Source organism: Lemur catta, chromosome 1, assembly GCF_020740605.2.
Source record: "Lemur catta isolate mLemCat1 chromosome 1, mLemCat1.pri, whole genome shotgun sequence".
In the NCBI taxonomy this organism is placed as follows: Eukaryota; Metazoa; Chordata; class Mammalia; order Primates; family Lemuridae; genus Lemur; species Lemur catta.
Genome location: NC_059128.1, coordinates 39718107 through 39731860, shown reverse-complemented (window position 1 = coordinate 39731860; position 13754 = coordinate 39718107). Strand labels below are relative to the sequence as shown.

At 33.2% G+C, this 13754-nt stretch overlaps 1 protein-coding gene across 5 annotated transcripts in view; it reads left to right on the top strand.

Annotated features, from left to right (window-relative positions):
- Positions 1-13754, top strand: part of TMEM260 (transmembrane protein 260) — a 54696-nt gene that overhangs the window by 21279 nt on the left and 19663 nt on the right. For 4 of the 5 annotated variants that reach the window (XR_006738743.1, XM_045566618.1, XM_045566621.1 and 1 more), the window contains exons 4-8: positions 2231-2408; positions 4056-4169; positions 7256-7435; positions 8973-9013; positions 12639-12722. Coding sequence is in view for 4 of the 5 variants with exons in the window: in XM_045566618.1 (XP_045422574.1) it covers positions 2231-2408; positions 4056-4169; positions 7256-7435; positions 8973-9013; positions 12639-12722 (597 nt within the window). In the remaining variant the exon portion in view is untranslated. Of the gene's footprint in view, positions 1-2230; positions 2409-4055; positions 4170-7255; positions 7436-8972; positions 9014-12616; positions 12723-13754 lie in introns of all 5 variants that reach the window. The other variant, XM_045566619.1, reaches the window with a different exon arrangement.

Below are 13754 nucleotides of genomic sequence, written 5' to 3'. Positions count from 1 at the left end.
TCCAAAATTTTTACCCTCTAGTTTTGGTATTCATTGATTATTATAATTGCATCATTTCTTCTGCAATTACTAGCTGTCTTTCTATGGAAAGGCAAATGCATTCCTTCTCCCCTGTTTATATCACTGTAGATTCATGGACTTTTATTTATTCAGTGAGGTACAAGCTATTATGATAATTATTTTGATACTCAAGTTATCCCCAATTTGGCCAGTGGGAGCCCCTTTCTGCTGGCTTCCATGTCTTTCTGTCATGTCCCCATCATCCTTTGAGCATTTCTTTACTTTCTGGGACAAGATGTTTCAGACTAATTTTGTGCTTTAGCCACCCCAGCTACCCTAGCTCTGGAATAAGCCATTTCTCCAAGATGCTAATTTATGTTGTAAGTAGAGGAAGGAATCTTGTATCTTATGCTGACTTTCCAAAATAATATTGACAGATAAGACATAGAAGTTCCTTTAAAAACATTAGAAATACTTTAGTTGTTCTCTTATTCACTAAGTTTCCTTTGTGTACTTAGGGGTAGATGCTTCTAATATAAATGAAGTTTAATTCCAATTCACATTTTAAAAACAATGTCAAAATAATTGGTAGAGGCAAATAAATGCTGTAGGTATATGGATATGAGCTAGAAACCTAGGAATTGAGGAGAAATTTGAGAAAGAAGTAGGATTTTAATAAATAGGAGCAGGGAGAATATTCAACTCATGGGTACAGAATGAGGAAAGGTAGAGTGCTAGGAATCGGCATGTCTCATTAGGGAATTTTGAGGAGCATGACTATTTGGTGGAGATAATAATGTTGGCAATTAGTGGGTGGGTAGGATCCAGTTTATTGGAAGTCTGTATTCTAGGCTGACTGATGTAGACTTTATCCTATAGGCATTGAAGAGTCCTTATGTTTTGGGCCTGTATAGTCATTAAGAGTATGTTTTAGGAAATTTGATATGATGTAATATTGCAGAATAGATTGAAAAACAGAAGACAAGTTAGAAAACTATTAAAATAATTGGGTCTAAGGCAGTAGGAATACAAATCAAAAGGATTGAATAGTTAGGAAAGGAATTTGCAAGGAAGAAATGATGTTAGTGTTTTATATCAGGATTACTGGGAGAATGGGAAACTCTAAGAGAAATAGGAAATTGCTGATTTTTATAAGGGAAAGAAAACTGAAATAAATTGCAAATAGAAACTCAAAGAAAAAACAGGTTTGATGATATCGAAATTTTTGTTTAACTGTTTTTTCTTATAATGGTTGATTAAAGGCCATAGAAATACTCCATAACTTTTTATACAAAATAATATAATTGAAAACCAATGACTTGGGGCTGTAGAAGGTCATAATTATTAGACATAGTACTGCTTGCCGTATTTTCTGTTAGAAATAGGTATTTGGTAATAGCTTTAATTTTCATAGTTTTAGCTTTATAGTGACATGGAAAGTTGTTTTGGTTTGATATGCTCTAGTATATTCAACCACACTACCAATCTCAAATCAGATCTCTGAATTGAGATTCAGATTCCTGATTGATTTAAAATATATAGTTCTTGTTGGCATTTGGCGGTGAGAAATTTGTTTCCAAATGTAGCATTTGATTCTTTTGGTGTTATTGAACTTCACATTCCCATCTCCCTCATTTAAAAAAAGCTATTATTTTTAACTTCAACTTTGTCTAAAAAAAACCATTACAAACTAAGAACTTTGCTGAACAAGAACTTAAAATCACCAAGTATGTGACAAAGACATTCTTTGCCATACTTTGAGAGATAAGGGTAGAAGGTCCCCAGATCCACACATTCCCCCTGAAGTGAGAGTGTGTTTTCCTGAAGAAATATTTTGCCATTTAACTAATTGTTACAATTAAACATATCTAGGTCTTATTCAGACCATCCTTCTTTGTAGATATAGCAAGAGAATGACGTAGGTTTGTTATCTCTCGCTACTGTCTCTTCAGGTTTTCTGAACTGGCTTGAATCCTAGCAGTTACATCTGAAGACTAGCCCTCCTTCCATCCATAGGTCTGTTTATTTGTTTGTTAATAGGTTAACATAGGAACTTCCTAATTAAAATCTGTTGAAAGAAATCATTACACGAAGTAATGTATTAGCCATATAATGTGTTGGGATAGTGCTGGGTGACTGTCATAATTTCTGCTGGTACAGTTTATAAAACGGAAAATAAAGTTAGTTCTTTTTGTTGGGAAAGAAGATTTCATGTTATCTGTGTTTGCAGGCTTTCTGGCTCATATGCTGGAGGAATCCTTGCTGCGGGGGTGTTTTCATTTTCTCGTCTAACATGGCAGTGGTCCATTGCAGCAGAGGTTTTTAGCTTAAACAATCTGTTTGTGGGGCTGCTCATGGCTCTTACTGTACGTTTTGAGGAGGCGGCATCTGCAAAGGAGAGATCAAAGGTAACCTATTTTGATCAAAGTGAAATCATTTATTTATTTTAATTTTTAGACAGATGCTATATTTCTTTTTAACTTTGGTTTAAATACTGTTTGTCTATGCTGATTACTGTCAAGGTAATCTAGGCATGTTGCGAGAGAAAATGTTCTCAGGTTTTTTATCGGGGATGGAACTGTGATAGCCCTTATGAAACATAAAAACTTTTTTTGCCCTCAGAGTTCAGAAGTTTTTTGGCGATTAAGGGGATTGTGAAATTCCTTTGTGTCCTGTGGGAAAGACAGGCTTTTGTTGTGTGTGTGTCACCATAAGGTGCCAAACTCTAGACTGACCCCCTTAAATTATGATATACTGACTCACTCTCTAGTTGCCAAAAAAAAATGTCAGATTTGTAATTTTTGTAACTAAAAGAAGAGGATCAAATGTAGAAGCGAAGTAGTTCAGAAGAGATTACAGGGAATTTTAAAGCAGACACTATTTTCAGAATAATTTGAAATGTGAAAGAACCCTATCTTCTAAGAGCTTACAGTCTATACACTGAAAGATGCTAAAACATCTTAGTATAGACAGCCTTGTGACATTAAAGAATAGAAACAAAAGAACATCATGGTTTATCTGTGATTCCAGTAAATAGATCTGTGATGCTATTAGAGGTTTTTTGTTGTTTTTTTTTTTTGCTTAAAAACTTTCTGTTTATGTTAAAGAAAAATGGTTCAATACACTTGTTAAAGAATGGTAAGGCAGACTTGATTCAGCTTCAGGTATAGGGGCTACTGCAGTGGGGTTTTGTACTAGGGGAGAGAGGTTAGGATCAGCTTCAAATATAATAAGGAAAAGTGGGAATTTATAGCCGAGGATCAGGGTGTGGGTCAGTGGACAGGAAATTACTGAGAGGAAACATCAGGGGTAAAGGGAAATTCTGGGTAAACCAACTTAACTGGATCCTTGCTGAAGGTGGACCAGGGTGATCAGACGACACCTAGGGAATGGTGGAGGAAGAGCAACCTGATCAGAGATCGAGTGTGATCACATGTTGAGGGTGGAAGGTTCTGGCAAAACTGACTTAGTAGGACTCTTGCTAAAACTGGACAATGCGGAGATAAACATGGAAGCCCAAAAGTCAGGGCCTAGTTGAGAAGACAGTTCAGAGGAACTTGTCTAGAGTTTGATCAAAGAGGGAATCTTTGTCAATTATGAAACTAACACATGTTAAAAAAATCAGAACACCACCCTGAGATAACCAGGTTTCTAGTTAGATATAAGGGGCTATATTTCATTTATTTAATAAGAGAAAAATAAAACAATTACTGAACTTCAGTTATAGATTTTACTTGAATAAGAATTATGCAATACCCTATTATTGTTAGAACTTATCTAGTCATCATACAGGACTTTCTAAAAGTCAGTTTGAAGACAATTATTTAAGTTCAAACTGCGATTACTTGATGTGGAAAATATGAACAAAAATAATGGTGATAAATACTAATGACGGTTAAAAGTACAATCGCTTGCATCTGAGGGGTTGATTTTAACCTGACCTATAATACAAATGCTTGATTTTAATATAAAAAAATGGCTTTTTGTCTTTGTGCTTACTTAGAGTGTTGGTGAATTTTTAACTTAGATTTTTTTTTTCTTTTATTTATTTTCAGATAGCTAAAATTGGTGCTTTCTGCTGTGGCCTTAGCTTATGTAATCAGCACACAATAGTACTCTATATTTTGTGCATAATACCTTGGATTCTCTTTCAACTTTTAAAAGAGAAGGTAGGATTGTGAATTTTGTAAAAATTAAAATTTATAATATTTTACTTAGATCTTATGTGACATTGGTATCAGAAACACGAAAGTTTAATTTTTCTTGGGTTTCATGTAAAGCATAAATAACCTTGGGCCCTACCAATATTGACTGAAAAAAATAGGATTTACAAAAATTATGCAGTATTGATTGCAGTGGCATCTGGCCTGTTTCATAATTTCATGATTCTGAACAGCACCTTGATGAAAATAGGCTGAAAGAACTTAAAGCAACAACATGAAATTTCCTTAATTGTTTTAGTCTATATTCTAAGACACAGAGTGGTGTACTAGTAACACTTCATTCATTCAGCTCTTTGTTGAGTCCCTGCTTTGTGCCATAGGCCTGCTCCAGGGGCTGGAGACTTAGCTCTCAACACAACAGCCAACATCCCTGCTGCTATCATGAGCTACATAATAAACTCTCTGATAAATAGCATTCCTATTTTCTCAGAACCTATCTCCCTAGAATCAAAAATGATTTATTTCTTCTTTCTCTAAAAGAAAACATGATTGTTAATTAAAATGGCAGTAAAAGGCAGCATAGGAAAATTATTTCATTAGGCATTGGGAGATACAGGTACCCAGAGGTTAAAATAGTCTGTATACAAAGCCAGTGCTGGAGTCATTTTACTTTATTTATTGTTTGTTTGTGAACAAACTCAGCTTTATTTGTCATTTTATTATTTGCTAATTATACCCAGCTATAATTAAATTATAATAGAAAAACATATAAAGCAAATAAAATTACTATATAGAAATAAGGTCATAATTATACCAAAGCTTTTAGATAACTATATTTACTATACTTGAACACATTTTGGTTCTGAGCTTCTTAACAGCAAAGCAAAAAGGATAACATAGAGATTATAAAATTCGTATTATGTGATTAAAAAGTAGATAAAAAAGGGAAACGTAACAGTGGACTGGAAAGAGCAACTTTTCCTTGGAACTAAATTCTGTGAAGTCAGTCATGTAAGTCCTTATGTAAGGGATATAAAACAAGAAGTGTCATTAACACTGGTTTTAGAGAGTATACAGAAAGTTCTTTATATGGTCTTTTATTATATAAACCCTTGATTTTAAAATGGAGATTTGAAATATATATAACTCAGTGAAACTTTTCTGTGGAATACAACGCTGAGGAGGCCCAAATATTTTTCTTGTGAATCAATGGACGCACTGATGGGGGTAGCTGGACAGCATGTCCCACTCCAGTACCAGTCGTCTTAGCCAGGCTTCTCACCTGAACAGACATCAGAGAGGTGCATTCTCTGGAAAGGACCTAAAAAGCATATATTTCATGTTCGTTGAGTGAAAGGAAAGCCATGCACTTTCTATAAAGCATGCAGTTGACACTTTGGGAGCCTGGACTAAGGGGCTTGTTTGCCCTGTGCTGAGGTGAGCTACCAATGAATGATGAAATTTTGAGAACTGTGGATCTTCAACAGACCCTTCATTTCCATTATTTAAATAGCAGAGGCTAGAAAATAAGGTCTACCAGTGAAGTGGCAGGATGGTTGGGTTTGAGGTGTTAGGTATGATTTGAGGCAGAGCAGGAAATACTGAATCAGTTGGTTTCAGCCCTGCCTGTGCACTTAAATTACCTGGGAAGCATTAAAAAACTGTGTGTTTGTGCGTGTATGTACACATTTGTACATACACATGTACACACCCATATAGCAAGTATATATGTATATGTGTGTGGGATTATTTGGGGAAGTGAGTCCACCCCAAAATAATTCTTATGTAATTGATCTGGGGTGAGGCTCAGACATCACTGTTTTTAAAAAGCTGCCCCAGGTGATTCTAATGTGCAGCTAGGACTAAGAACCACTCCCAACTCTGAGTAATAGCTGTCTCCCTGTTTATTTCTCACACAAAAGGAAAATTCTGCAGCAACTGCATCTAAATTCAACTTTATAGTATGCAGGAGCTGCCAAAATAAGCATTTACTTTCTTTAAAACCACTTGCAAGAATAGCAAAGGCATATTGTTAGATTAGTTATTTCTTACACTCTTTTCATGCCATCATTTTTTATGCATCTCATTACTGCTATAGAAATCTCAAATGAAATCAGCACTATAATAAAACACTTCATTTCCAATTAAGATGTTTATTTGAAAATGCTAATATAAATCAACTGCTTGTTCTACTTCTGGTGAATGCAAACCTTGCTTCTTATATTCATCCTCACATATGGATTTCTCTTTCCTGTAAAGGAAAAACTGGCAATCTGCAAATACGATATTTGTAAGAGATGCCTTTCCCAGTTACTAAAGCAATCGGTATTTGAATCTTGGTTCAAATACTAGAATTGGTTCAATAGACCAGAATTCATACTCTTTTGGACTTCATCTTTATAAAACTTTGTCCATGTTGTCCTCTTTTAGAAGTGTACAAATGAGAAATATATTCCCCCAAATAAGGTATATGAGGCAACGTTGTTCCATATAACAACAAATTTCCTTTAGTACTCTGTCCTGTATGTAAATTGAGGGAAAAAAGCATTTGGATGAGCTTACACGTTATGTAAAAGCTAGCTTCATTTGCTTCCTTTGTACCAAACATGTCCATGAAATGTCCAGAACTCTTGTTGAAAGACTTATATTGTCAATGTATAATCATAATAAAGTAACATCCTGATGATTATGATGAAGTGAATTGGTGTTAGAATAGTATTTTGGGCGTATTCAAAATCAGCCAAACAACACTTAATCACTTCCTACTGGAATATCTCAGCTGTGCAATGCTGCATGTCATGACATGGTTTTAAATGTAAGAGATGTAATAAACATGATACTCGTGAGTCTTTGCTAATATTATTTGCTTCACTCAGATTTCACCTGCCATGCAAAGGAGTTCAGGCGGATGCAATTTTCTAGTAATCCACAGTAATCAGAAGGTTTAACATAGTATTCTGTGGTGACTTAATATAAATTGAGAGATCAGCTCTGAGTAAACACATTTGATGTTTTCCTTGATGTATTCTTGAAGTTCAGGATGAATAGACTAAAATAAACACTGTTCTACAACCCAATGTGCTCTGCTGCAGGAACTCTCGCTGGGCTTTCTGCTGAGGTTGAGTCTGTACTTCTCTGCTGGTTTGCTGCCTTATGTCTACCTTCCCATCTCATCCTACCTCAACCAAGCCCGCTGGACCTGGGGAGACCAAACAACATTGCTAGGATTTTTGACGCATTTTCTCAGGGAAGAATATGGAACATTCAGCCTGGTAAATTTATATTTAAAGCCTTTCTTAGGAAATAAGTGGCAAAACTTCAGTGCTCTGCCTGGGCCTTGATTGGAAAACAAAAACAAAAACAATTAGTATTTGTCAATGACAATGGAGGGAATTTTCATTTCAGTTATTTATGCAACTGACTTTCTCTCTTGAAATGTGGCCTTTGACATAATAGAAAATAATTGGAATCCCTTGACTTGACAGCATACTGTTGTATATCCTTAATATACTTTTCAGGATAGCAAGCATTAAAAAGAGTCTGCTACCTGCAGTTGAAGCCTTTCAGTCTTGTTAGCACTGAGTATCACTGTGGGCACTTAAGTTGTGAAGAAAAATATTTGGAAAATATTAAAGAGGAATAAAACCTCAAATTTTTAAATTTACCTTAACCAAACCACTTTATATATATGTATATATATTTGATGAACAGTGTTCATGTTAGTATTTAGTTTTAGACATCTGTGAATGCTTCATAACATTTGAGTTCACTAATGGAAACAGTGTGCTCTAAAGAAATTCAAAAGGCCTTGCTTTCTCTAAGATATATATTAAATGTAGTTGCATTAAAGGTCATCTGAAAACTGAAAGGATAAACAGAAGATTTTTTATTTTATTATAGATGTTGTATCAAGTTTTTCTTTCATCGTTTGTGCTTTTTGTGTTCTACTTAAGAAGGCAGGTCTCAGAAGAGTACATGGTATATGATACCATTTATACAGAATTCTAAACCATGCAAAAACTAAGCAATCTATTGTTCAAGGATACATACAAAAGTAGAAAAACAATATATTTATAAAAATGGGAATAATTAACACCAAATTCAAGGTAGTAGTTGCCACTGGGGGATAAGGAAGAAGAGGCCTGTGAGGGCTTGGTAAAATGGTATTAATGAGGTTTTATTTTTTTAAATGAATGGTGGGCCTGTAAATTTTTTAAAACTCTTTTATCCCTTAAATATATACCATTTATATTTTTTACAGATAGGTGTTATTTCATAATAAAATAGATTAATAAAAGGATAATTATTAATTATTTTGACTTAGAGAGTTTGATACTTTAAATTCATATTCTGTTTTACTTATATTGGTTATTTCATAAAAATATTGTCTGAGGGCCATTTCTGATTTGAAATTTGTATAAATAATGGAGAATTATGAAATTATAGACTATCAGGTTGTAGTGAACTTTATATCAAAGTGCCCCCAAAAAGCTTAAAGAGAGTCTATAACAGAAATGTAAAAGGACTATTAATTCATTAATGTGTTAATTATTCCTACTGGAATAGTTTAACTGATTTTTAACCAACTATTATTTCTAAAATTCTTCCTAAAGTATGTCCAAGTTAGTTTACAATGACTTCTTTTTAAAAATTCAATAAGGCTCTGAAGTAAAGACTTTGAATGAAGAGAGTTGTTGCATTGTATATTTAAAATCTACATTTTTTTAAATCAAGATTGTTAAAATACAGTAGGCTAATAAAGCTTCAGTTTAATACTTGTGCAAATAAACTTTTCTCTTTTTTGTTGAGGCCAAATCTGAAATAGGATCCAGTATGTCTAAAATGTTGCTGTGAGTATGAAATATTTAAACTATTTTTAAATGAATTCTCTATTAGTTCCTTTAAAAAATTTTAGGGATTTCTGAGTTCATCTCTTCATGAAGCATGTCTGAGAAGTAGTTTTCACCTCTACAGTTAACAATTGTTTGTATATACAGTTGTCCCTCGGTATTTGTGGGGGATTGGTTCCAGGACCTCCTGAGGATACCAAAATCTGCAGATGCTCAAATCTCTGATATAAAATGAGCTAATATTTACATATAACCTACACACATCCCTCCTGTATACTTTAAATTATCTCTAGATTACTTATAATACCTAATACAATGTAAATGCTGTGTAAATAGTTGTTATACTATATTGTTTGGGTAATAGTGACAGGAAAAAAAGTCTGTATATGTTTCGTACAGATGCAGTTTTTTTTCTGAGTATTTCTGATCCAAGGTTGGTTTACTCCATGGAGGCAGAACCCGTGGATACAGAGAGCCAACCGTACCGTCAAATATTCTAGCTTTTCCTTTAATAAAATAAAGCTTAACATGAGCAATAAATATAACAGTGAATGGCTGGGTGTGGTGGCTCACACCTGTAATCCTAGCACTCTGGGAGACCGAAGTGGGAGGCTCCCTTGAACTTAGAAGTTCAAGACCAGCCTGAGCAAGAGACCCTGTCTCTATACAAAAAAATAAAAATAAAAAAGAAGTAAAGAAATAAGATAAAAAATTAAAAAAGAAAAAAAATACAACAGTGAATGAGAACATTAGGAGACTACATTGAGCATTTATAAAACTATAATGTTTCAACTTTCAATTAGATACAAAATTACCTAATATAGTGTTGCTTTATAAATAATTTGTTCTTGTTCTGGTTTTTGTATTGTCTTTCTTTTGGAGGCATTTTGTAACATTGTATTTAGCACAATTTGAACAATTATTTTCTTGTTATTTTGGTTTTTAATTCTTCAGAGCTTAATGTATTTAATGTCTCCTGTGACTTCCTTTAGGCTGTCCGTGTCCAAGCTCTATTTTTGACTTACGTCTTTTTAACATCCAACCTTATTAGAGCCAGCTTAAAGCAAATATATTTTGATCTATATTATCCAATAGTGTTCTTTGAAAAATGAATTAATATTTGCTTTAAAACCTTCAGAGATTAAGACAACTTGAAAAATATTCATACTGACTTGAAAAATATCTGTACTAATTATAATATTCTCAATATAAAATTTTGGAAGAAAATAGGTGTCTATAACACTAAAGGGATCTCTTAAGTAATTACTAATTTGTAACTCTTGGGGCTATTTTGAGAAATTATGGGGAGAATATTTCAACTTTATATATGAGACAGTTCATGGGTTCTTACAATTTCTTTCTTGTTTATTTACTGGTTTGCTTCCTTCCATCCATCCTTTCTTCCTTTCTTTTAAACAAGTTTTTTTTTTCCTATTCCAAAAAGAAATACGTAACCTTTAGAGAAAATTTAGAAAATACAGGTAAGTAAAAATAAGAACATTAAAATTACCTATAATTCTAACACGTACAGATAATCACAATTATTAATCTGTTAACATTTTTGTCTATATCTTTCCACTTTTTTTGTATTTTTGTTTTAAAAAATAGGTTCATAATATACATATTGTTTTATTAGCCTGCTGCTTTTCACTTTACATTATATCTTGAAAATATTTCCCTGCCATCAATTATTTTTATATAAATTTTTGATGGTTCTCACAATTGATTTTAAATAATTATTTTTATGTATGAGACTTTTGTGGCTCCTTTTTCTTTTTTGTTGGGGGGAAGGTAGCAAGAAGCTTAGTTTCCTTTTAAAGATGAAGACAGTCTTTTCAATGTCTCTGAACTTTCATTTTATTCTGCTTTACTCAGTGCAGAAAGACTCACTGCCTGCTGTTTTCTACCTACCTTCCAGGCGTTGTTATAACATTAACAAATACATTACCTTAACAAATCCCACACAAACGCCAAAGAACTCTCAAGAGTAATCCACACATTTAACTTTTATTAGTTGCACATAAAAGTGAGACTTAAAGGCTTCTTTTACATTAAAATAATAGCAGGTCATCTACCCAGAAAAAAAAGGCTTGACAAAAGTGATGACCACTCACACCCTCGCTATTTGTTCAAACCAAATCATCATGTAGAATGGAGGCGTAATCCTCCAAGTGAGAATTTCTAGTCTTTAATTGTTTCAGGTGGACAGGAGTGTTGAAAAAGGCAACTCATAATTAACTTACGAGAAAATCCTTCAAAATGATGGAACCTAATCATCTACCCTTTTCCAGTCAAGCAAATTAAATTCTTTCCCCATGCATATCTCTAAATTGCAATCCTGTACAAGGAAATTATTGAATCTAACCTTAGGCAGTGACCATCTTTTGGAGCTTACATTTAAGCAACAGATCTTGAAGAATTAATTTTGAGACTGACTTCATTCCTTTTGAAGAATGGTTTGAAATGGGCCTCATGCTGGAATCAATTTTTCAAGTGTATTTGAAAATAAGTAAGGATATCTGTTCATAGTAGATGAGTCTCCATTAGTAAAATACACATTGTATGGTTTCTATAATTAGGGCATCACATTTTCTCCAGTAAAATTGCCAGTAGGGAGAAGAAAGTTCTTTGAGATGGTGTATAGAATTGTTTTTTTTTTTTTAAATCAGAGACTGTTAGAGCAGAAGCTATTTTAGAACTCAGATAACCCCTGAAAAGGCTTATTAGTTAATGGAAGAATTTAGTTTAATTGTAGGGAAAAAAAGAATACATTTCTCTGAGATTGCTTAAATGTTTTTCAAACCAAATAATATAGAAAACAGGAAGCCTTTTAAAGAAGATAACGCAAAAAAAGAATGGTTGGAGATCACCTCTATTGGCCTTTGTTTCCTTCATGATTGGATGTCCAGAAAACTATTGGAATTTTATTTTCATTTGCTAAATCACTGGAGGCCATGTCTACACTGCCAACAGAAGAAAGTTAAAAAACTCATTTCAAACAACTTCTTATCAAACCTATCAGGGATATGCTGTACAGTATACCTATATCAAAAATACAGAAGAGGCCAGGCAAGGTGGCTCATGCCTGTAATCCTAGTACTTTGGGAGGCCAAGGTGGTAGAATTGCTTGAAGCCAGGAGTTTGAGACCAGCCTGAGCAAGAGTGAGAGCCCATCTCTACAAAAAAATAGAAAATTTAGCTGGGTATGGTGGCATGCACCAGTAGTCCCAGCTACTCAGGAGGCTGAGGCAGGAGGATCACTTGAGCCCAGGAGTTTGAGGTTGCAGTGAGCTGTGATGACACCACCACATTCTAGCCCAGGTAACAGAGCAAGACTGTGTCTCCAAAAGAAAAAAAAAAAATACAGAAGAATTATTTGTTCTGATCTTATCCCAAATTATAAAATTTGGTAACCAAATGTTACAATTGGAAAACATCTTAGAGCTATACCTCTTTCTATGGTACTTTTTCTCCCAAATTTAAAAGAAGAAAAAATAATTTTGAAATCTGACCCCAGCCTTTACAGTTGTTTAGTGCATAATCAGATGTATTCTACAAAGAATATTTTATTTGGAATTAACCTAATTTTTTTTCTGCCAACAGTAAGTTAGGTTGTTTTTTACAGTTCTCAAGTAACAAGTATGAGGACCGAACTCTCATTCAACATCCAAGCCCTCGCAGTTTGGGCAAATATATGTTTAGCAAGAAAGTGAGTAGTATAATTTCTTTTCCTGCTATTTTTCCAATGTTTATGAACTGAATTAATGTTTGTAATATGTCATTGTAGAATATTACCGGTATTATTTTATACCCCAAATAAATGACTCTCCTAACTACTTCTATTAAGACAAATTTTACATATTGCTTAACTGAGCAGTATATTAGCAGTCTAAGTAGTCAGTTATTTGATGTCCTAAACTTCAGGTTTGATCTCTTTCTGTGCCTATAACTGATTATTATTATTGATTTGGAAAAAGCAATTATTAAAATTCCTCTGATGATAAAAGAAGGCCTAAAATCTATGGACTCCATAACTTTTTTATTCATTTACTATCTAGTACGTTGAATGTATGTATTTTTATGTAAATAGATATTTGTACATGCATCCACAGTTTTGTTTGCTTAACACTTAAACATTATATTGTGAGGATTTTCCCATACCATAAAAATAATTAAAAATCATTTAAATGTCTATATAATAGTCTAACCTATAGCCACAGGAGAATTAATTTAAATGTTCTTCTATTTAAGGGTCTTTAGATTACTTCTACTTTTCTACTGTTATAAGTAGTACTAAATAATTTTTATGAATTCTTCTTTGCATTTCTGGTTATTGCGTAAAGATTTATGCCTACATGTCAAATAACTGAGTCAATGATTATGATTAGTTTTAAGGCTCTTGATATAAATATTATCAAATTAACTTTTCTGAAAGATTATACTAACATACATTGTCATACTACTGCATTCATACAAATGTTGAGATTTGCCATTTTTAAATCTTTATTATTTCAAGCATGAAAATATTTTTATTTTGCACATGTTTGATAACTTCTTAAATTTAACAAGATTAATAACTTGTATTTCTTCTGTGATTTTTAACTTTATATCCTTTGCTGCTTAGTTCCAAGTTAAGTTTTCTGCTATATGTAGTTCAAGTTTATTACTACATTTTAGTTATGTGTTTTAACTCAGATTCTAAAAACTGAGATCTTTCTTGGTTCCTTGTTTAAAATGGAAA